Below are 24,769 nucleotides of genomic sequence, written 5' to 3'. Positions count from 1 at the left end.
ATAAGTATGTACTGGGGAGTCTAAACACAATGCCCAGAGAGAAAGTAAACACAACTGTGATGTGAGTAAACCAAGAAAAACACAATTCCTGTCAGCCTCGGGGGCAAAGAAGAGAAAGGGAAGACACTGAGGTAAAACCCCTTTCCGCATCACCCTGTAGAGCCAAAGGAGAGGAATCCATAGCCTAAGTCTGTAGTTAGGCTATTCTGCGACATAATGGAAAGGCAAGGCTCTCACTGTGCTGTAGTCTGGACAATAGACTTCAACACCATTTTCCTATTTCTCCCTTTACTTCCACTGTGCCACCCAGAATTTTAAATAACTGTTTCTCTCATTTGTTTTATATGTGCTGTTAATATGCCCAGGTTAGCCCTGGGCATAATGAAATACAAATTGATGAAACTCAGAACATCCTACAGGATTCAATTTCTGATCAACCATAAAGGATTTTACTTTGTTCTTTGTTTTTGTCTTTTTTAAGATAGGGTCTTACCATGTAGCTCTGACTGTGTACAGTTCAGAGACCCATTTGCCTCTGCCTCCGGAGTGCTGGGATTACAGGTGTACCCTACCATGCCCGGCTTAGAAAGGATTTCATTTTCTGGCTATCAATATATTTTAAAACTTCTCTTGTATTCACATAAGTTTCCAGGTGTGGTCTGCTTTCTTGAAAAGATAACAGCTTTATTTGAAAAATAAGAAATAACTTTTAACATTTTTAAATTTTAACATTTTAAACATTTCAACATCTTTAAAAGCTACAGATGTCATCTTCCTAAATATGTGTTCAGAATACAGAACAATTTAGTTTTTGTTACTTGTCTTACTTTTATTATTATTTTCTTTTCAAGACAAGGTTTTGTGTGACCTCAAACTTGCTATATAGCTGTGGATGACCTCTCAATTTGTGATCTGTGTATTTTAAATTATAGTTTAATGAAAAAGGGTCTGATTCATCATGGAAATCCCTGGGATTGCAGGAATGGGCCACCACACGCTCAGCTCTTCTGACTCTAGGGATTAGACCCCAGACAGCATTCATGCTAGGCCCTCAGCCAGCTGTGCTACAATCTCATCCATATGTTGTTTTGAGACAAGATCCATACATAGCTCAGGCTAGCCTCTACTTTAAGATCCTCCTGCCTTGGCGCCATTGTTCCTAGCTTGTCTAATGTTCTCTCTAGTCCCAAGGTCTGGTCTATAAAGCAAGTTCCAGGACAGCCAGGGCTACACAGAGAAACCCTGTCTCAAAACAGACAGACAGACAGACAGATAAAACAGAAAAGAACTTGTCAGGGTCAGTGAGATGGCTCATCAGGTAAAGGGGACTTGTCACAAGCCTGGTAGCCTGGGTTCAATCCTAGGAACCCATGTAAAGGTAGAAGGGGAGTACTTGACTCCATAAATTCAACCTCTGGCCTCCACAGCTAAATCATCTGATGTGCCCCCCTCATCACACACATATCACATCCTATCACATTACATCACATTAATATATTTATTTTTACTCTGCTTTGAAACAAGATCCAGCCTTGGCTGGCCTGGAGCTCAAAATGTAGACCACCCATCCTGGCCTCAAACTCCCCAAATCAACTTTCTTCTATCTTGTAAGTGCTAGGATCAAAGGTGTGTACCACAACGCCCAGTTCTTTGCATTTTCTTAACACTAAAGATGAGCAGAATTTAATCTTAATGTTTGTCATGAGAAAAACCCATTGTTCTCCCCCATCTCAGATAATCAGAAGCTCTAGCGCTGTTTGTTGAGGGAGTTCTTTTTCCCATTAGATTGCATATGTGCTTTTGACAAAAATCATATGACATAACACATGTGGGTATATTCTTGTACTTCCCACTGTGTGGTTTGGTTTTGCAAAGTAATTACTTCAAGCTTAAATATAAAAGTAATAAAATTTTTAAAAATGCCAGTAGTTTGCTTATAAAAACTTTTGGAACTGGAGAGATGGCTCAGCAGTCAAGAGCACTGGCTGCTCTCGCAGGGGCAAGAGCACCCATATGGTAGCTCAGTAACAGTCTTTAACTCCAGTTCCAAGATTCAGTGCCCTCTTCTGGCCTCTGCAGGTGCCAGGTATGCATGTCGTGCACATATATACATGTAGGCAAATACTCAAACACATGAAGCAATAATAAATAAATTTTCTTTAAAAAAATTCCTCTGGAGGAAGGGGTACCTTCATCCATTGCTGGTGGGAATGCAATCTTGTGCAACCACTGTGGAAGTCAGTGTTTCGGTTTCTCAGGAAATTTGGGATCAACCTACCCCTGGACCCAGCAATACCACTCTTGGGAATATACCCAAGAGATGCTCTATCATATGACAAAAGCATTTGTTCAACTATGTTCATAGCAGTATTATTTGTAATAGCCAGAACCTGGAAACAACCTAGATGCCCTTCAATGGAAGAATGGATGAAGAAAGTATGGAATATATACACACTAGAGTACTACGCTGCGGTAAAAAACAATGACTTCTCGAATTTTGCATGCAAATGGATGGAAATAGAAAACACTATCCTGAGTGAGGTATCCCAGACCCAAAAAGATGAACATGGGATATACTCACTCATAATTGGTTTCTAGCCATAAATAAGGGTCACGGAGTCTACAATAGGTGAACCTAAAGAAGCTAAGTAAGAAGGTGAACCCAAGGAAAAACATATAGTTATCCTCTTGGCTAAGGGAAGTAGACAAAATTGCCGGGGAGAAAATTGGGATCTTGGGGGTGGGGTGGGATGGGGGTAAGGGGAGATGGGGAGAGAAAAGGTAGAAGGGAAGGAGGGGGGACTTGGGGAAACAGGAGGATTGGGATAAAGGAAGGTTGGATAGGGGAGCACGGAACCACAATTCTTAGTTAAGGGAGTCACTTTAGGGTGGGCAAGAGACTTGACCCTAGAGGGGCTCCCAGGTGCCCAAGCTGAGGTCCCCAGTTAGTTCCTTGGGCAGCTGAGGATAGGGAACCTGAAATGACCCTATCCTAGAGCAATACTGACGAATATCTTGCATATCATCATAGAACCTTCATCTGGTGATGGATGGAGATAGAGACAGAGACCCACACTGGAGCACTGGACTGAGCTCCCAAGGTCCCAGTGAGGAGCAGAAGGAGGGAGAACATGAGCAAGGAAGTCGGGACCACGAGGGGTGCACCCACCCACTGAGACAGTGGAGCTGATCTACGGGGAGCTCACCAAGGCCAGCTGGACTGTGACTGAAAAAGCATGGGATAAAACTGGACTCTCTGAGCATGGCGAACAATGAGGGCTGATGAGAAGCCAAGGACAATGGCACGGGGTTTTGATCCTACTTAATGTGCTGGCTTTGTGGGAGCCTTGCCAGTTTGGATGTTCACCTTCCTAGATATGGACGGAGGGTGGAGGACCTAGGACTTACCACAGGGCAGGGAACCCTGACTGCTCTTTGGACTGGAGAGGGAGGGGGAAAGGAGTGGGGTGAGGGGGAGAAGGGTGAGAGGAGGGGGAGAAGGGTGGGAGGAGGGGGAGGGAAATGGGAGGCTGGGAGGAGGTGGAAACTTGTTTTTTTTTTCTTCTCCTTTTCACAATAAAAAAAAAAATTCCTCAAGCTATAGCTAGTCTCTAAAGTGATCTATACTATTCTAGGTAGTATATAAAGTATCATGATAAGAATAGTTTCATCTACAGATCACTGAATTCAAAGGTTCACCATTTACAATTCCAGTGATCTATGATAGCTGCAGGGCACATATCTAGACTGTCTTTTAGGCTTGTGCACAAATCTGAATGCCTAACTGAGTGAAACCCCCAAATATATAACACAGAATTAAACCTGTTTTCTGATCTTCACAAGGTAACCTATTGTGATCTGTAGCAGGAGGGCCCGCTTGTTCGTCTCGGCTGCCGGGTTAGCTTTGCCCCAAAATAACCACACAGAAATTGTATTCACTAAAACACTGCTTAGCCCATTAGCTCTAACTTCTTATTGGCTAACTCTTATATTAATTTAAACCATTTTTATTAATCTATATATCGCCATGTGGCAGTGGCTTACCAGGTAAAATTCTCATCATCTGTCTTTGGCGGCTCCATGACACCTCTCTGACTCTGCCTTCTTCCTCCAGAATCCATTTAGTTTTCTCCGTCTACCTAAGTTCTACCCTATCAACATGCCAAGGCAGTTTCTTTATTCATTAATGGGAATCTGCTTGCCTCAGGTGATTGGCAAGGCTAATTAATATGAAAGGAAAACTTTCTATAGATGGAAATATTTTAAGATTGTATTCAGCTGTATCTTACCTAACAAAGAGGCTCAGAAGGTTCTTCAACATTTATACCTCACCCAGAAAACCCACTTGGGGGTTTATATATCATGGGTGAACATACATGTGATTATGAGATTCACAATAACTTGAGGCATATTAGTTAAGGGTATAAATGGCTTCCTGTAATAATCATTCATGTTCATTCATTTTTTTTTTTTTGAGACAGGCTTTCTCTCTGTATCCCTGGCTATACTGGAACACACTCTGTAGACCAGGCTGGCCTCAAACTCATAGAGCTCTACCTGCTGAGTACTGGGATTAAAGGCATGCACCAATGCACCACCACTGCCCAGCTTCATATTTGACAGGGTACCTCATAAAGTAGGCTGGCCTCAATCTCAAGAGTCTCCAGCCTTTGCTTCTTCCTGAGTGCTGAGATAACAGATGTGCAAGGCCACATAAGGCTACCATGTTAAAGATTATCATCCATGATAAAAAAGACAAATATAATTCTTTCTATAATAATACTTTTAGAAAGATAAGTAGAAACCTCCCAGCACATGGGAGGGTAAGGAAGGAGGAAAACTACTTTTAGTTCAAGGTCAGCCTGGGCTATGCGAGGAGTTCTAGGATAAAATCCTGTCTCCAAAACTCAAAACACAACAACAAAAAGATAACCTGGGCTGGAGGGGAGAGAATTTTCTCAAAACAGCTAAAAATCAAACCAAGCTAACCCCAAATGCCCCAAAACAAGAAAAAAAAATGTACAAAGAACTTAAACGGGTAGCTCTTTAAAGATGATACACAAATAGCACATTAAAAGATGCTCAAATTACTGACCACTGGTGGAGTGGAAACTAAAACCCTAAGAATCTATTTCACACCCACTTGGGATAACTGTAATAAAAAGGCGGACAATAGTAAGCATGAGCATACAGGTAAAGGTTGAAAACCTTCACACATTGTTGTTAAGACAGGAAGGTCATTTCAGAAAAATAATTCATTACAAAAGTAAGCACAAACCCACTATACAAGCTATCAGTTCCACTAAGGAGAAGAGAAAAGATGCCCACACAAACATTCGTACATGTTCACATCAGTATTCTTTATAGTAACAAAAAGCAGAAAAGGCCAGGCGGTGATGGTGCATGCCTTTAATCAATCCCAACTCTCAGGAGGCAGAGACAGTCGGATCTCTGTGAGTTTGAGGCTAGCCTGGTCTATAGAGGGAGTTCCCAGGACAGGCTCCAAAGCTACAGAGAAATCCTGTCTTAAAAAAACAAACAAAACAAAACAACCAGAACCAACTCTAATGTCCACTAACAACAGATTAACCAAAATGTTATCATCCATAAAAAGAACCAAAGTACCAATACAGTATGCTACATAAAAGAAGTCAAGCATGGAAGCCACATATTGTACAAGTCTACTAATATGAAAAGTACTGAACAAGTAAATTCATAGAAACAGAAAGTAAAATAATGGCTGGCGGGGACTGGTAAGAGGAATAGAAAGTGTCTACTAAGAGTACAGTGTTTCTTTCTGCAATGATGAGTAGTATGTCCTAGAAATAGATAATAGTAATGATTTTACATCATGTGAATATGTCAGAAGCTATTGAATTCTATACCTTCAAAGAGTGAAAATTATATGAATTATCTCAATAAAAAGAATGAAACGATTTTATGGATGGAGAATAAGGAATATGAGGCAGGGATGGAAAGATGGCTCAGGGGTTAAGAGCACAGGCTTCTCTTCCATAGGACCAGGATTCGATTCCCACCACTCACACAGCAGTTTACAACAGTCGTAAGTACAGTTTCAGGGGATGCAACACCCTCTTCTGGCCTCTACAGCCACCAGATAGGCACATGGTACACAGACATACATACAAGTAAAACGCCACACACATAAAAATAAATAATAAAGAATATGAGACACTAAAAATGAATAAATAGAATGTTGTGGGATATGTAGTAATAGGAGAGCATCGGGGCTGCGTCCCCGGCACCCGGCCGCCCACATGGTTAGCTCTAGCTTATGCCCTGAAATAATTACACGGAAACTGTATTCTTTTAAAACACCGCTTGGCCCATTATATCTAGCCTTTTCTCGGCTAACTCTGGCACCTGGACTAGCCCATTTCTTATAATCTGTGTAGCCCACGAGCTGGCTTACCAGGAATGATCTTAACCTGCGTCTGCCTGGAGTGGGAGAATCATGGCGACTCCTTGACTCAGCTTCTTTCTCCCAGCATTCTGTTCTGTTTACTCCTCCCACCTATGTTTTAACCTATGAGGGCCAAGCAGTTTCTTTATTGCTTAACCAATGAAATCAACAGATTGATATATGACACTCCCACATCACTTCCCCTTTTTCTGTTTAAACAGAAAAGAAAGGCTTTAACTTTAACATAGTAAAATTACATATAGCAAAACAGTTATCAAGCAAGAATTACAGTTACAATATTTATATCTATTTTATCTTTTATCATAACTAAGGAAAATTATAACTATCTATTCATTCTTCAACTCCATCAAAGACTCCAGAAGGATATAATACTACCTAAGTAAACAAGAAATAAGAAAACTCTAGAAATGACAGAAACATCTCGCTGCCTGGACAGTCACCCAAAGTTCTTTTGTACCGTTGGGGCATCAATCTTCAGCCTTCAGGCCCATAGTATCCAGCAGACATTTTCATCAAGCAGGAAATTCCAAAGACAGTTCAGTCATTTTCTGCTGTATCCTGCAGAATGTCTCGCAGACTCTTTCATGAATCAGGAACCCTGAAAGATCATCTCACCTTTAGGCAAGTTCAGTAGTCCTCTCTTTGCGGGTTCTCTGTTTCCAGTTTATGCAATAGTCCAGGCAAGAGCAGTTTCTTGCCCAAATGGCTATCAAACTCCATAAGGATCCTCTTCGATGCCCATCTTCCTCTTGAAGTAGATTGGTGCTGTCAGGAGCAGAGTGTCTCATTGTCATGAAAAACCCTAAGTTATTAAAACATTTAATAGCATATTCCGTAGTCTTTGAAAGATATGAAGAATGTCTATCTAACTGAAATGTATCTCTATATATCTAGAAAAATCTAACTAACATGACTACAAGCTTTATTATTATTGATGATTATCCATCAACAACCTATATTTCCTAATTATACATTATATTTTAAAAATGAACTACATAATCACAATACCTTAATCAAGATCAGAAATACATATACATATAACAAAATTGACCTTAAAATCCATACCAATGAAATTATTCATACCTATATCATTTCCCCCTTTAAATGTAAAAGAACACTTATAAACAATATTTTGGGAACATGAGGCAGGGATGGAAAGATGGCTCAGGGGTTAAGAGCACAGGCTTCTCTTCCATAGGACCAGGATTCGATTCCCACCACTCACACAGCAGCTTACAACAGTCATAAGTACAGTTTCAGGGGATGCAACACGCTCTTCTGGCCTCTACAGCCACCAGATAGGCACATGGTACACAGACATACATACAAGTAAAACGCCATACACATAAAAATAAATAATAAAGAATATGAGACACTAAAAATGAATAAATAGAATGTTGTGGGATATCTAAAATATATAAAATAATTTCTATTGAAAATAAAAATATTTGATTATTCCTATAGTAGCTAAAAGATAAAAATATTTTTCTTTTTCGTGACTTGAAAAAAAAATTTGTTGAACCAAAGTCATAGCCAGGTAATGAAGACCAAGTTAAAAAAAAACATGAAAACAGGGCTGGGTGGTGGTGGTGCATGCCTTTAATCCCAGAACTTGGGAGAGAGAGGCAGGCGGATCTCTCTGAGTTCGAGGCCAAACTGGTCTACAAGTTCCAAGTACTGCTCCAGGATGGACAGGCTCCAAAGTGACAGAAAAACCCTGTCTCAAAAAAAAAAAACAAAAAAAAAAACAAAAACAAAAAACAAAACAAACAAACAAACAAAAACCCAACATGAAAACATGCTATTTTACTATGGCACTATATCACAGTACTCATATAGTGAAACTCATCTAGTAGAAAAAAAATCTATATAAACAATCAATATTAATGAAATACCTCAAAACAAATTTATAGCAAAGAGAGTTCGATCATCTTTCTGTCACACTTCTAATAGCTTCCAGCTTTAACAAATTGCACAGCTCTAGACCTACAGCCATTTCATTATGTGGAAGTTGCCAGAAAATATTTCCTGCTTAAAACCTTTTATCCTCTGTCATTTTACTGCTCAGATGCAGACAACTGCTTGACAAATTTGCATAATAAATTTGTAACACAAAAGAAAATTTAAAAGTAAATATTTATTGAAATGATACTTTTCAAGTTATTAGAACCCACAAGTTTGAGGGAAAATCCCCTAAAGTCTTTTATGTTTGCTTGCTTCCAGCTGAGAGTCAGGGACAGAGCCCAGAGCAGGGGAAAGAGCTGTGCATACTTCATCACTTATAAAACCTGGCAGAAACAGCCACAAATTCCACAGCTCTTCCAGTTCATATGACATCCATATTATTTAAATGGGGTATTCTCAAGTTGCTAGAGCTTAAAGTTCCTCTAGCAAGTCTTAATAGCGACCCTGCTGCACTCAGGGCAAACCACGGGCTACAAACAACAAAGGTACAGACAAGCACACGGAGCTGTGTATTCTGACAGAGTGAGTGTTAACTGCTCTGATAGTTGGTTGAGGGAGAACTAATTAATTTCTACCTATAAATCAAAAAACTAAAGTTAAAAAAACTATAACGTCCTATAAAAGGATATTTTGCATATGACAAAAATTTACTATTGTAAAATACAATCAACAGCAAAACAGGAGGAAAGGAGATAATCCCAAGAATTGACAAATGGCATTACATCAAATCAAGATGCTTCTGCACAGCAATGGAGCAATCCCTGAAGTAAAGACAGCCTATGCAACAGGAAAAATGTTTGCTAACCACAGATCAGACTAGCAATTAATATACAGGATATGTAAAGAACTACAAAATTTAAATACCTCAAACTCCACAAATCACCCTATCAATAAATGAGCTACCTAAAATATAATTGCAAATTATATTATATAACACATAAAAAGTTTCTACTTGGCTACATATTACATAAAATTGAACTTAATAAAACAAATGGACTAATGAACTAAGTAGAAAGTTTTTAAGGAAATGAACAATAAATATTTGAAAGAGCATTCAATATCTTTAGTCATCAGGGAAATGGAAATTAAATCTGCATTCAGATTCCACCTCGTCCCAGTTTGAATTGTTATCATTAAGAAGACCTATTACAGAAAATGCTGGTGAGACCGTGAAGGAAGAGGAACTTTCCTTATAAACTGCTGGTGGGATTATACACATAACTAGCTACTACTGAAATCAGTATAGGGGTTCCTCAAAAACTGAAACAGAACTACCATCTGACCCAGATGTGCTATTCTTGGATAGACACCCAAATGACTCTAAGTCAACAACGGAGACACTTGCAGATAGATCCACTGCACTATTTGCAACACCCAGGAAAGAGAAGCAGCCTAGATATTTATCAATACACAGACAGATAAAGAAAGGGCAGCACATGTATACAATGGAATTTATACAGACATAAAGGAAAAAGAAATCGTGGCATATGCAGAAAAGGGGGCAACTGGTCATTATGTTAAATAAAATAAGCCAGACTCAGAAAGACAAATACTACATTTATCCTCAACTGTGGAACTAAGTTTAAAACTTTCTATACAAAGCTGGGAAGATATCTCAGTTGGTAAAGCACTTGCCCTATAAGCACAGAACCTATATATGAGCCCCACAATGCATGTAAAATAAACCGTCAGGCTGTAGTGGCCAGCATGGGCTGCATGAGACCTGGTCTCAACACACACACACACACACACACACACACACACACTTGCATGCATACACGCACACACACACTTGCATGCATGCACAAGGAAACTGAAGCACAAGCAAAGGGAAGTAATTCATCTAAAACCATATAGCTAGGAGAGAGTGTAGCTGGAATTCAAACTCCAGGAGTTTGGTTGTAGAATCCATTCTCTTAACTCCTCTGTAGCATGAGAGTGGAGGGGTTTTCGTTTGCTTTCTAAGATTTACTTATTTATTTTATGTATATGAGTACTCTATCTGCATGTACATCTGCACACCAGAAGAAGGCATCTGATCTCATTACAGATGGTTATGAGACACCATGTGGTTGCTGGGAATTGAACTCAGGACATCTAGAAGAGCGGCTAGTGCTCTTAACCTCTGAGTCATCTCTCCAGCCCCCGAGACCAGAGGGTTTTATTTAAAAATATTTATAGACTTGTATTTCCAGTAATGATTCTGATCAACCTTCCTAGAAAAATTAGAAACTAGTAAAAGTAAATATACAAGGATTAACAAAGCATGAAGAATTACCAGACCACAGTCCAAAGACAGAAAGTCAGCCAAGTGAGCCACAGTTAAGTTTTCTTTATGTGGAGGATCTTACAACTGAACGAGATGGATAAGAAGCCATTCAACATTTTGTCAGTTTTATAAAGCTAGGGACAGAGGTGGCAGTGCTTGTCAATAGTGCAAGTGCTTCTAAAACTAAGGATTAGATGGGGCCCTGAATGGCTGAATCCCAGGTATAAGGGTGAACCAGAAGTAGCTTTAAGTCATCTGGGTGGTCCAGAAAATAGCAATCCCTTAAACATAAAGTGATTAAAGTAATATTGACTTACTAGTGCTTCTTGCAGTCATCTAAGAGTGAAACAGTATTTTCTGGAAGAACATAGTATCCAAAATTTCAACCTAATTTCACAACTTTTCAAACAAAGTATCTGGTGTGTAGACCAAAAAAAATTAATTATAAAAGAAACCATGATGCAAGAGAAAGAAAAAACACATTAAGCCGGACATGAGGGCATAGACTGTAATCACAGCATTTGGGAGATGGAGGCAGGAGGATTAGGAGTTCAAAATCATTCTCAGCTAAATAATGAGACCAGCTTAGGCTACAATGAGGCTCTGTCACAACAATAATAGCATTTGCAATTATAAAGTAAGTAACAATTGTGATTATTAAACTAAAGGATGGAAATTCATAGTTCGTAGTTTCTTAAAAAGAAAACTCCAGATCAGATAGCCTTATCAGGAAGATCTATAAATCATTTAAAGCAGAAATGATTATAATTATATATAAATTATCCCACAGAATAAAAAATAAAGAGTCTATGCAGAATGTCCAGCCCTAAATGGGACATTTATATCACATGTCCCCTCTCAAGGCTCATGGATCATTACACAAGCAGAAAGAGAGGACAAGCCAGAGGAGATGGCTGACCACAACAAAGCGATGTAATCTAACACAACAGGGCAGCTACACAGACGGAGTCAGTAACTGTGCAAGGAGACCAAATTCCAGTAGGCAGTGGGTGGGCAGCCCACCTCTAGCTGAGGCGCTATTGACCACTGCTGCTGGGAGAGGGGAGAGGGAGAGTGTACTTTTGTTCAGGATGTAGCCCAAAGAGCTTACTCATATTCTAGTACATGGTTCTACACCTGGGTACATGCTGGCAGCACTAAGTGAACTATGTGGTTTAAAAATAAGGCCAGGGGGGCTGGAGAGATGGCTCAGAGGTTAAGAGCACTGATTGCTCTTCCAGAGGTCCTGAGTTCAATTCCCAGCAACCACATGGTGGCTCACAACCATCTATAATGAGATCTGGCGCCCTCTTCTGGCATACAAACATACATTGCAGGAATGTTGTATACATAATAAATAAATAAATCTTTAAAAAATAAATAAATAAAAATAAGGCCAGTAAGAACCCCTATAAAATTGAGAGGAATCAGAGAAGAATTGGAGTAGAGAGAATGGAGGGTAGAACTGACCTTAATTCATTTATAACACCAGCAATAAAAGAAAATACAGAATGAGTACTAAAGAAAGGAGGAAGTAAGCATAATTAATGTTAAAGCCGTTATTGCTCTCGCATTACTCTGGGAAGGGAGGCGCTGTGCCTGGAAAAGGGCAGTCAAGTGGACATCCGGGGGGTGGTACTGCCCTGCTTTTTACCTGACAGGCAAGTGTCTGCTTTATGTTAAACCATTACAGTGCATGTTTCTGTTCTGTATTCTTTGCTGTATGTATATTATAGCTTGTAATAAAATTTTAAATTCACGGACCCAGTGTCAGTTAACAAGAAACTTGTATGTCTATAGACTATTATTCTTAGATTTCGGTAGTGGGTGCTGCTTTCTCCCTCTTACGCATTCTCGCGAACAAACCCAGGAGCTCACACAGGCCAGGAAAACACAACTACTCAGTCCGATGTTAGTCATTCTAGTCATTCCTTTTTTTTCTTTCTTTCTTTTTTTTGAGACAGGGTCTCGGGCTGGAGAGATGGCTCAGAGGTTAAGAGCACCACCTGCTCTTCCAGAGGTCCTGAGTTCAATTCCCAGCAACCACATGGTGGCTCACAACCATCATTAATGAGATCTGGTGCCCTCCTCTGGCGTGTGGGCATACAGGGAGGCAGAATGTTGTATACATAATAAATGAATAAATCTTTAAAAAAAAAAGAGAGAGACAGGGTCTCAATACGTAGCCCTCAAACTCTTAATCCTCCTGCCTCAGCCTCTGCAGTACAAGAATTACAGGCATGTTCTACTAAGTTCAAGTCATTAACTTACTTTATCATATCTTTATTTATTCTAAAAGGTTTAAAACTTCTTGAAGACTTTCTTTTAGGGGTTAATGTCTTTTTTCTGACATTATTTACTGTATTTGTGTATGTACAATCACATGTGACACATTATTTATGTTGCGATCAGAGGACATCTTGCAGGAGTTGCTTCTCTCCTTTTCCCATGAGGGTTCTGGTGAATGAACTCCAGCCATCGGGCTTAGCAGCAGGAGACTTACTAAGCTGGCCAACTTGCAGGCCCTGGGGTTAACTTCTACTAACACTTATACACCGAATCACAGCTATAATTTCATACAGTAGTAAGGGAATTTATTCCTGGATAGTCTGTAACATGGGAAATTGTTTATAAAATCCAAATTTTAATCTTGGGTTTGAGTGTTTTGGTATTTGGATACTATTACATAGATTAGCCAATAATTTGTATAAATGTAAGATGTACAATATAAAGACAAATAGAGTAGGTCAATTGATCTGAGTTCCAACAGACATCAACTTAGCAGTTTCTCTATCTGCTATAACTTCTTATTGGTTAATTTCCCAGATTTCAGTTTTTGTCTACTCAGTCCTAGTTCAAAACCCAGTCATGCATCTAGAACAGCCTTTGACAATACAGGAAAATTAATTCTGTGATCTGAAATATAAATGATCTATAGCAATCAAGTCACTTAACTGTTTCTTCTCTATAACTATAATAAAGTAGGTCTGGAATGCAACTGCATTCATCACCAATATTGAGGAAGAGGAAGTTAAGTAAACACAACTCAGGTTTTATTCAGCCAGCAATTACAAAGCCCTTAGGGAACTAATTGCTTCTAAGCAGGTTCCTTTTTTAAAAAAAAACAAACAAACAAACAAAAAAACCAGGGACTAATGTATTCTAGGCTGGCCTAAAAGTCACTGTATAACTGTATAGTAGAGAGAGAGAGAGGGAGAGGGAGAGGGAGAGGGAGAGAGAGAGAGAGAGAGAGAGAGAAAGAGACCTGATCCTTTTGCCTCGACATTCCAAATTCTAGGATTCCAAGTATGAGCCACCTCCAGGCTTGGTTTCTGCAGTACTACATATTAAAGTCAGGGCTTCATGTATGCAACATAAGCACTGCTAACAGAACTACATCCCTGACCTCGAACTGTTTCTAAATGCCTTATTAGTATCCCTTTCAAGATGAAGGCAAATAGAGCAGACTAAACAATTCTGATCTAATGTATGACAAACCATACACTTTGGTCTATTGTCATAAATTTGTTAAATTTAAATAAAAGTAGTATTTTTGTTATAAAATTTCTTACTTTGGGAACATGTGGATTAAACTCCACAGCTCTATGAATTGCTTCCACAGCATTAATTTCTGCTGTGCTTAACCCTCTTCTGGATGCTGTTTCTGGAGAGAATCTGTAAAGAAAACCACAGGACGAAGAAATGAACAAACTACATGTACAAAGTCTATTGGGAATGATAAACATGGATTCAGATTACAATATATTCCTCAAATCAAAGATGTTTCTGGCAATGACCCAAAGGCAAAACCATACAACCAATAAAAATGAAAGTAAAGCCTCTGGCTCAACAGTGTGCACCAGGCCACAGAAGGAATGAAAATCGCAGCCTGAAGTCAGAGAGCCTTTGGAGAGGTTCATTGAGCCCACTCTGAGAAGCATGGCTACAGTAAGAAATGCCACTGAGGAACTCAGAAAATCTAGAAAACACAATCCAGACTTTTATAAAATTTTTAGGTGACAAGAAACTTCAAATATTTTATTCCAATTTATATCAAGTTATACTACTCTTGATGAGCACCATTTGGTTGGTCTCTGACTCTCAATTAAATAATAATTTTTTTATTGAGATAGGGTCTCATCACTGGACCTGTCCAGATTTTGAATATCTCAACTGCCAAATAAGGAGAACTAAGGAGAGCCAAAGGTGTAAGGAAGGGAGAGTAACTTCAGTGAAAGGGTAAGATGAAGCCAGCTCATCTACCTGTACCTTGTTGTTAACAGAATCACTGTTACCACATTAAAGGTGTACTTTTTTTTTTGAGACATACATACACCAGGATGGCCTTTAGCTTGTTACGTAGCCAAGGCTAGCTTTGACTCCTGCTCCTCCTTCCAAAGGCTGGTGCTGCGGTTATAAGCTTCACACTCAGTTCTCTGTGGGCTCTTCCTGAACCTGCTGTAGTAACTTGACACATATCACCCTCATTCAACCACCCTACAATATTATTTCCTTTTTTATAATTTTATTTCCATGTGCATTTGTATTTTGCCTGAATGTGTGTCTGTGTGTTGGGTTCCCTGGAACTGGAATCACAAATCTTCATGAGCGCCATATGGGTGCTGGGAATTGAACCCAGGTCTTCTAAAGAGCAGTCAGTGCTCTTAACTGCTGAGCCATTTCTCCAGCCACCCCTCAGCCATATTACTCTCAAAGTAACAACTTGCCCAGCTACATCTACTGTGTGGTAGTTTGAATTTGAGTACCAGCTTACTTAACTCTAAATAGCTCTGTCATCAAACCACATGCAGAGAGAAACCTCAGTCACAAAAGAGTAAGGGTTATTCAGGAGGAAATAGAGAGGAGAAAGCGCATTGTTTAAAAGTCAGTAGAGGAAAAACCCTTATTAAATGTTTAGCAGTCTTTCCAAATGATTGTGGTTTCAAAAGTACTTACTTATCTGAAACAGTCCTTGTTTTCAACAGTGCTGCTGTGTAGCAGATGGCTGCCGACTTTGGAAGGCTTATATCTGTAACAATATTGTCAACTTAGGTAGGGATTAAAAATGATAACTCATAGTACAAATTCATCAGCTGCAATACAGTGACATAGGCATCTGGACACATTGTTGGAAGACCTAAGTTTGATTCTAGATTTTACTATTTACTAGTTTGCATATCCCTGGGCTAGTAGTAACTTTATTGATCTCTCTTTCTCTCTCCCTCTCTCTCACTTTTTTTTTTAATTTTTATTTTTTATGGTTTTTCGAGATGGGGTTTCCCAGTGTAGTTTCTTGTAGACCAAACTGGCCTCAAACTCACAAAGATCTGCCTGCCTCTACCTCCTGGGTGCAACCCAGCCTAGACCTCTTTCCATACCTCTTAGTAGAAATTAAACTATGTTGACATAAGTCCTCTATATGATGACAACATATATTCTACAAACATCGATAATAATCTGTTTACAATAAGACTAGTCAGAAGAAATCCACAGTATAATTAAATGTAAAAACTAAGATTTGAAAAAATTAAAATACTTAACTGCTATTATATCTGGGTTAATTTTAACTTTTTCCCTAAGTTTTTAGTTTTCCTACATTTTCTTAAAGAACCACATTAAGTAACTTGATGTGTTAACATCAAGTATGAAGTTAACTTGAGATCATAAAAAAATATAAATCCTTTTTCAGAAAACAGTGGTCTTAGAAGAGAGTGGCACGCTTGCATGACACTCTGAGCTCGAGACTACACAGTGGTGGAGATCTCAGGGAGAAAGCTGGTTTCCAGTGACTGTGGGTCTGCACAGTGATGTACAGTGAGCCGTGTAAACAGTAACCCACAGAGCATACCAAATAATGCAGGCCCTATCAATTTAGTGGGTTTTCCTTTATTCTAAACAAATCAGGTCCCCTTCTGACTTTGGATATTCAGTTCCTAAGCTTGCACATCACAAATATCACAACAGGCTATGTACCCAGTAGGTTACATATGGAATGGGTTGCTCACAAATTTTCCTTTGAGTCTAAACTATTGAGAAGATCTGCCTAAAAATTCCAGATGTATAAAAGAAGGCAATTTCACCTTCCAAATGTATCACACTTCAACTTTCCCAAGTTGTGGGGATTCCTAAACTAGTGGGAGGAACCTCTGACAAGACAAAGGTGAGTGGCTTCCACGTTCGGTTCTAATGAGGCTGGGAGATTTGCTGCATGGACTTTTATCAACTGTATATAAAAGGGGAAAGACTAAAATCAGAATAAATAATGACAGAGAAACTCGAAAGAGCTGAGCCAGGGTTATTAAAGTAAGATGTTTTAAAAATAAACTTATGAAGCCCTAAACCTTAAGAAATGTATGCTCAGCCGGGTGGTGGTGGCGCACGCCTTTAATCCCAGCACTTGGGAGGCAGAGGAAGGCGGATCTCTGGGAATTCGAGGCCAGCCTGGTCTACAAGAGCTAGTTCCGGGACAGGCACCAAAGCTACAGAGAAACCCTGTCTCAAAAAACAAAACAAAAAACAAAGAAACAAAAAAGAAATGTATGCACATTTTAAAAAATCCTAGCTGGACATGGTGGCATATACATTTAACCCCAGGACTCAGGAAGAAGAGGCAGAGGCAGGAGGATCTAAGAGGGAGGCAAAGTGAGTGGATGTCTTACTTTGAATGAGGGGAAAGTCTGTGGTTTTGTTTTTTTGTTTCTTTGAGATAGGGTTTCTCTGTGTGGCCCTGGCCATCCTGGAACTTGCTCTGTAGAACAGCTGGCCTCTCAGAGATTTGCCTGTCACTGCCTCCTGAGTGCAGGAATTAAAGGCGTGCACCATCACGACCACCAGGCAAAAGTCTGTGTTTTTAACATTTTCCCATCTCCACTTGTAGTTAACTGTTATTGTTACAATAATACAAATAGTTAATACATGGAACTATTCTTATCAAATGACTAGTAAACATGGAAATGGAATGGCTGAGTTATGGCTCAGGTTTGCCACTCATTCACTGGAAGACATTGCCCAATATTTAACCTTCTTAAACTCCCGCTTCCTAATTTACTGCCTGAAAAGAATGAAAACACTTGTCCTACCACTTCATATGTTTATTATAGGGATCACTGAAATTATGTAAATTACTTCATATAAATAAAAATGATTGTAAAGCTCTTATTCTGAATTATTCTTATAAAGATTATTATGCAACGTCTACTGTGTTCTTTATATGCCCAAAGTCATGGAGCACCCTGCTATGTGCACAACGCCTATATTTTTACAGTCACCTCTCTTCATAGGCTATCTTCAGTGTAACTACTGCCCAAATCTCTCTGTGTGCCACTAAGCCACAAAGCCATAAGGGTTAAATCCATGTTTTCATGTCCACCATCACATTCTAAGTGCCTAACACAGACTCAGGTAATAAAGAACACGTCCTCATAGAGGAGAAGCTCCTTCTTATAGGCTTCTGGCTCAGCAGGAAGGACAGATAAAGAAGATGCTTCCCAGCAGCTATACCTCCACCTCCAAACTGACTGCTAAGACTGGAAAGAGGCAACGGAAGACACTGACGATTACACAGCTGAAAAGAGACTAACCATGCTATCTACTAACACACACACACACACACACACACACACACACAAACTCACCATCATATTTTGCCAGGACTGCCTGAACATCTGCATAGGCCTGCAATTCTAGAAGTGATTCTAAGAGGTTTTCATGGATGTTCAACATGGTAAGAGGAGGAAATTCTTTCATCAACTGTATATTAAAGAAGGAAAAAAAAAGACTAAAATCAAAACAAATCATGATAGAAAACTCAGAGGAGCTGAACCAGGTTTGTTAAAGTATAAATTATTTTGCTTTTTTACAAAGTTATAAACACCTAAACCTTAAGAAATGTATGCACATTAAAAATATCCTTGTTGGGCATGGGGGCACACATCTTTAATCCTACTCAGGAGGCAGAGGCAGGTGGATCTCTGTAAGTTTAAGGCCAGTCTGGTCTACAGAGAGTTCCAGGCCAACCAGAGCTACAAGGTGAGACCCTGTTTCAAGAAATAAATAAAATAGATAAATAAATAAAATATACTATCTTGTTATAGAAATGGGCAACTGAAAAACTCTGCATTAAAATAACTGATAATTTTTTTAGTCTTGGGGACTATAAAAATAATGGTTCTGTTATCAAATTTACTCACATCTCTCATTATTTTCACTGCTTCTCTTATTCTTCCCAATTTTCTTGCACACATTGCCAATCTTCTTTTTATATATACAAGTACATTGGTATCTCGCCCTATTTAGCAAAATAAGAAAATGATACAACTATCACTTTTTGGATTATGACCTGACATTCCATTAAAATATTATCCACTAAAAAAATATTATCCACTAATTTTATTTGCTTATCCTGAAAAGCCTATTAAAATTAAATTTAATTTATACCAGAAAGCATTATTATTTTATTAGTGAATATTAAATTTAGGTGATAAATAAGAAATGTTCTCTACTTTTATGTGTGCTTTCAATATTAAGCACTTAAAATATATACTTAATTACTTTTTCCTCTAGTAGTAAGCAATTTGAATGTAGTATATATAGTTCATTCAGTTGATGAGTTTAATACTGGCAGAAAACAAGAAGATATTAATAGAAAGATATATTTGTCTATCTCAGTTTCTGTATAAACAATCTATAATTTTAGTACTATTATTTTGGCCCAAAGATCCTAAATGCCCTAAACAAAATTCCATGAATAATATAAACTTTTATTACGTTAATAATTAATTAAAAAATTATTACTAGAAAGCGCTAAGAGGAAAGCTTTATTATGGGCCAGTGAGATGGCTCAATAGGTAAAAGATGCTTGCTTGTCAATCTTGCTGACTAAGTTTAATCCCTGGCACCCACATGGTAGAAGGAGAAAACTGACACACAAGTTGTTTTCTGACTTCTAGGCATGCATGTGTGCATGCACACATATACACATACAAATACACAAATAAGTATAATTTTTAAAATTAAAAATTCTACAAGATAACCACATTTGGTATTATGCAAGGGGAAACAGAAAGAGGTTTTTATAGATGTAGTTTCATTAGTTCCAGGCTACAATATTAACTATTCCCATAGTTTTGTATAATAACATGCCTTAATGAAATATATTGTAAACACAAGTATTTAACTGAGAGAAAACATTAGCCAAATTTTAATTTCCATAAACAAAAGATGTGGAACTTTGCTGCTAAGAGATAATGCCTTGTGTAAACATATTTCAATTTATTGCCCAGTATCTGCCAAAATCATGAAACTAAAACCCCCTGGCCACAAATCTCAGCCAGAAACAGCAACACTGCCGATTCTAACAGCTTTGGTAAGTGTCGCAACCCTAACCAGAAGAGCATCTCCAAAAGAAAACAGTCCCTGTGTTTCATCCTATCTCAAACATGCTGGAGAAAAATCAACCAGAAAAGAACCACTGTCACATACGAGACTGGAGTTCGGACTGAAAACCAGACGGTGGCACAAGAGCAATCCCTAAAAAGGATCCCAAGTTCAGAGACGACCTGGGCTAATAGCAAGGCCCTGCCTTAAAGCAAAATAAAACAAAACAACCAACCAAACAAAAACAACGGGAAGAGAGAGGAATAAAGGAAGAAAAGAAGAAAGGAGAGTAAAGTGGAGAAGGGAAGGAACCACCCTTGGGCACCACATACAGAGCCATAGACTGAAGAGGAAACACAATGAGGGTTAGAAGTAATAGACCAGATATGTGAATCTATTGGTTGTTTCATGAAAAATATCAAACTTTTACATATTTTTTATTATTATTGTTTCATGCTTTAAACACAAAGTTCAGGAGCTAAAGACAGAATGTGGGCCTGGCAGCACATGACTATAATCCCAGCACAGGAGGGAAGATCAGTGCTGGGTTATCCTCATCTACATGGCAAATCTGAGGCTAACACTTCAAGAAACCAAAAGAAAAAAAAAAGAGGAATAATAGCCAGTTCAAGTTTGCTTACTCAGTTGAGCTTCATGCTGAGGACTCTGGTGCTGGCACTGCTGTGACCGTCTATAAATTATCTCCCCCGCCCTGAGCGCCTGTTTAAATAACTTTTCAGCATCTACGATGGTTGTTGCTTCCTCTTCGGCCAGCAGAACGTAGGCAGTGGCACAGCTATAAAGCAAGCAAGCAAGGCTATGTTAAGTACTGTGGTGAAGCTCACGTTTCTCTGGACAGGCCTCTTGCTATGTCATGCTTCCCTCATCCGTACCTACACTCTCCATCTTTGAGGAGGAAAATAAAACGTCATTCAGCATTTTAAGTCATCAGGGGTACACTAGCGTATTCATTATGTCCAACCCCACAATGTTTCTTCCACTATTTTCTGTCTTTTCTATTTCTAGCTCTGTTCTCTGACTCTGTGTTTTCTTTTTGTGGAAGGGGAGAATAAGAAAGATACATAAAACGTCGTCTAAAGAAGTAGCTGTAAGGACCACACCACCCACTGGTCAGGCCTGCTCTCGGGCTCTGCTTGCTCTGCAATGTCCACACCATGTGGATATGAAGGGAATGCACACTGAAAGGCTTGCTTGGCTAATGAGGGCTCTCCATATCTGACCAGGAACATTCCTACCCTGAGCCTTTTCTACAAATCCAAGTGTTCTCTCTGTGTCTTATCCTCCACAGGGCTGCATTCCAGGCCTTCCTCTCATACACCTACGCTCAACTCACACCCATGTTTACCCCAAGCTTCCTTTTCTTCACCCTGATAAAACACAGAGATTTTTGTTTGTATCTTTAAAGACAACAGCTGGCCAATAAAATAAACTAATTCTTGGCTTTGGGCAATAAAGAAAAACAAAGTCTGCCTTCCATGTATTTCCAGACAAGTACATTTAGTCTGAAGAGGATGTCTTAGTTCTGCTTGTCCAGGCCTGCACAGTCTAACACTCAAGTCAGTAGCCACAAGGAGTTTCTGAGCACCTGAGATGTGCTTAATCTAAACTGACACGGCATGTTGATGCACCTTAGATCTTAAAGACCGAGAAAATGTAAAATGCCTCATTGACAAGGCTTTTAAAATATTGATCATATGTGAAAATGTTTTATATTTTGAATCTAGACAATTGAGACACCCAAACTAACTTCTTTTAACTTTTCAAATCTAAAAAGTTACATATATGGTTCACATGTTCCAATTAAACAGAAATTATTGGCAACAGATGCAAGGGCAGGCATGAAACACAGTGACAGTGAGTAGCTAGCTTCCACATTTCCACATTTACAATTCCAACACTTAGAACCCTGAGGTAGGAGGACCTGGAGTTTGGGGACAGCGTTGACTATATAGGAGTACCTATGTCCTCTGGGTTCTATGACAGGCCCCTGTCTACTACTGAAGAATAAAAGAAAAAGGTACCTATTCTCAATGAGGGTCAAGAAGGGCCTTTCAGATACAAAAATCAAATCACACCACTATGGTATTTTTCAAATGGCACTGTAACTTTATATATATAATGTTACTAATCAACACATTTCTCCCATGTCTAACACTGGGCTTTGATAAAACATTAGATATATTGGTGGTTTAAACACTAGGTACCCTGCTTGCTGCTCCAAAAACAAATTCAATGTTGTTTGCAATAGAATCTTGCAACACAGCCCAGGCTAGCCCTGAACTCTCATTCTCCTGACTCAGCTTCTCAACTGCTGGCAATTACAGATGTATGTCACAATGCCCATTATCAAATATTTGCATTTAATGTTTTGTTTCAAAAACTTTTAAATAACCAGGATAGAAATATTTCTGTAGGGCTGGGGGTGTAGCAGTGGTATAGCACTTGCCTACCATGCTTGAGGCCCTGGGTTCGATCCCAGCACTGCAAAACAAAACAGAATACCACTTGTACAAAAACCTTGATAAAACTGATGAAACAGAATCTAAATATAAACATAATTTTATTTTAGTTTTGTGTTGCTGGGAATAAAACTCAGGAACTCACATGGTAGGCAATGTTTACCATTAGATACATCCCCAGCTCCTAATATAACTTTAAATTACAAGCCAGGTCTGGCAGCACAGGACTGTAATCCCAGTTTCTCAGAAGGCTGATGCAGGAAGGTCACAAGTTCAAGGACTGCCTGGGCAAATTAGTAAGACTGTCTCAAAAAGTGAATAAAGGGGGCTGGAAATGTGGCTCAAGGACAAAGCACTTGTATATCATGTGCAAGGCCCTGGGTTCCACCCCCAGTACTGCCACCACCACCACCACTGCCACCAAACCACATCCTAGGTTATAGTTCATGCTTCCTGGCAACTTTGCCTTCTATTCTTGCATTAGAAATTAGTCCGATGCATACCTAATGACTTCCTTTTGTCTTAGACTGGGGATAAATTCACATGCCTGTATAAAATTTCATTTTCTATTTCAGGTATTTAACTTTTATTATGTGTGCCTGTGTGTACATCCCAGTACCCATGTGGAGGTCAGAGGACAACTCGTGGGATTTGGTTCTCTCCTTCCACCATGGAGGTCCTGGGATCAAAGTCAAGCCATCAGCTTGTCTGCTGGTACCTTTACCAGCTGAGCCATCTTGCAGGCCCACCAGGGCAAAACATTTTCAACTGCAAAATTCAGAAACTTTTACTATATTCTCAAGGTCATGCAACTATAACAGGTACATATAGCATCTTCATCACCCCCAAAAGCACCATACCCTTTCAGCAATTCCATTGTCTCTCCTGCCTCCCTGCCCACAGTCACACAGCACCTCTTCAATGTACCCTTTGGTGCACAGAGGTTTTGCTTTAATAAGGCAGTTTACCTACTTTTTCTTCTATTGCCTCTGCCTTTGTTGTTGTGTCTGTTAAGTCACTGGGAAACCTGGGGACATAAGACTATCCCTTATGTCCTCTCCTCTCTTTTACAGGGCAAAGTTGCAGGGTTGCAAGCACACTAGGCAAGAACTCTACCACTGACCTGCATCCCTAACCCAGTCCATGTTCTCTTATAATAGTTTACACTTTAGTTACTTATTTTTTAATTAATTAATATGTATATGTAACATAAGGGTCCAACTGCCAGCTTGTAGATGTAACTATCCAATCGTTCAGCACTGTGTTAAAAACTACTACTACTTTCTTCTTACTTTTCTTCTTCTTTTTCTTCTTCTTCCTCTTCCTCCTCTTCTTCCTCCTTTTCTTCTTTTCTCCTCCTCCTCTTCCTCTTCTTCAGTTTGGTTTTTCAAGACAGGGTTTCTTTGTATAGTCTTGTCTGTTCTGGAACTCTCTCTGTAGACCAGGCTTGCCTCAAACTCACAGAGATCTACCTGCCTCTGCCTCCCAAATGCTGGGATTACAGACATATGCCACCATAGCCCAACTTTAAAGACTTCTCTTTTTTTTTTTTGAATAGCCTTGGCACCTCCATCAAAAATCAACTGAAAGACCATAAATATTTGGGCTTACTTTCCAGTAAGTCTAAGTAAGTCAGTCTAGGCATTTAATCTTATGGTTTAACCATCTGGTTTTGTAGAAAGTTTTAAAATATGAGTCTTCTAATGTGGTCCTAGGATTGTTTTTGGCTACTTAGATTCTTTTGCAACTACACACAAATGTTAAGACCAGCTTGTCAATTTCTGCAAAAATAGTAACGGAGATTTTAATTATTTTTATTTTAATATTTTACATGTATGAGTGTTTTGCCTGCATGTGTATGTATCAATGCATGCAAAACCCATGGAGACCAGAAGAGGGTGTTGGATCCCCCCAGAAGTGGAAGTAGCCTCAGATGATTGTGAGCTGCCACATGGCTGTCTGAGATCAAATCAGGGTCCTCTGGAAAGTGCTCTTAACAACTGGCCCTTCTCTCTGGCTCCAGCAGTACTAACTTTAATAGGAGATAGATTAAATCTACAGATTGATACAGGGGAGCACTGACATTTCAGTTAAAGATGTTGAACTTGTGTCATATATGAATATATATATATATACACATACAGATCAGCTTTTCTTTTCTTTTTTTCTTTGCTGCTTGAATAACATTTTGTGAGGTTTCAAGTTGTTTTTAATTACTTTGAGCACATAAATGTG

At 39.1% G+C, this 24,769-nt stretch overlaps 1 protein-coding gene across 3 annotated transcripts in view; it reads right to left on the bottom strand.

The window, feature by feature from the left end:
- St7l (suppression of tumorigenicity 7 like) overlaps nt 1–24,769 on the bottom strand; it is an 86,110-nt gene that overhangs the window by 38,800 nt on the left and 22,541 nt on the right. For all 3 annotated transcript variants that reach the window (XM_041638119.1, XM_041638120.1, XM_041638121.1), the window contains exons 7-11: nt 20,696–20,850; nt 18,869–18,966; nt 18,314–18,428; nt 15,636–15,708; nt 14,252–14,354 (exon numbers count right to left, since the gene is read on the bottom strand). In XM_041638119.1, the coding sequence (XP_041494053.1) occupies nt 14,252–14,354; nt 15,636–15,708; nt 18,314–18,428; nt 18,869–18,966; nt 20,696–20,850 (544 nt within the window). The remainder of the gene's footprint in view (nt 1–14,251; nt 14,355–15,635; nt 15,709–18,313; nt 18,429–18,868; nt 18,967–20,695; nt 20,851–24,769) is intronic.

The sequence above is a fragment of the Microtus oregoni genome, unplaced genomic scaffold, assembly GCF_018167655.1.
Source record: "Microtus oregoni isolate MIOR12 unplaced genomic scaffold, Mior012 000054F_ref0000373, whole genome shotgun sequence".
NCBI lineage: Eukaryota > Metazoa > Chordata > Mammalia > Rodentia > Cricetidae > Microtus > Microtus oregoni.
Note: the sequence above shows the minus strand (reverse complement) of the source record. Positions and strands in the feature narration are given on the sequence as shown.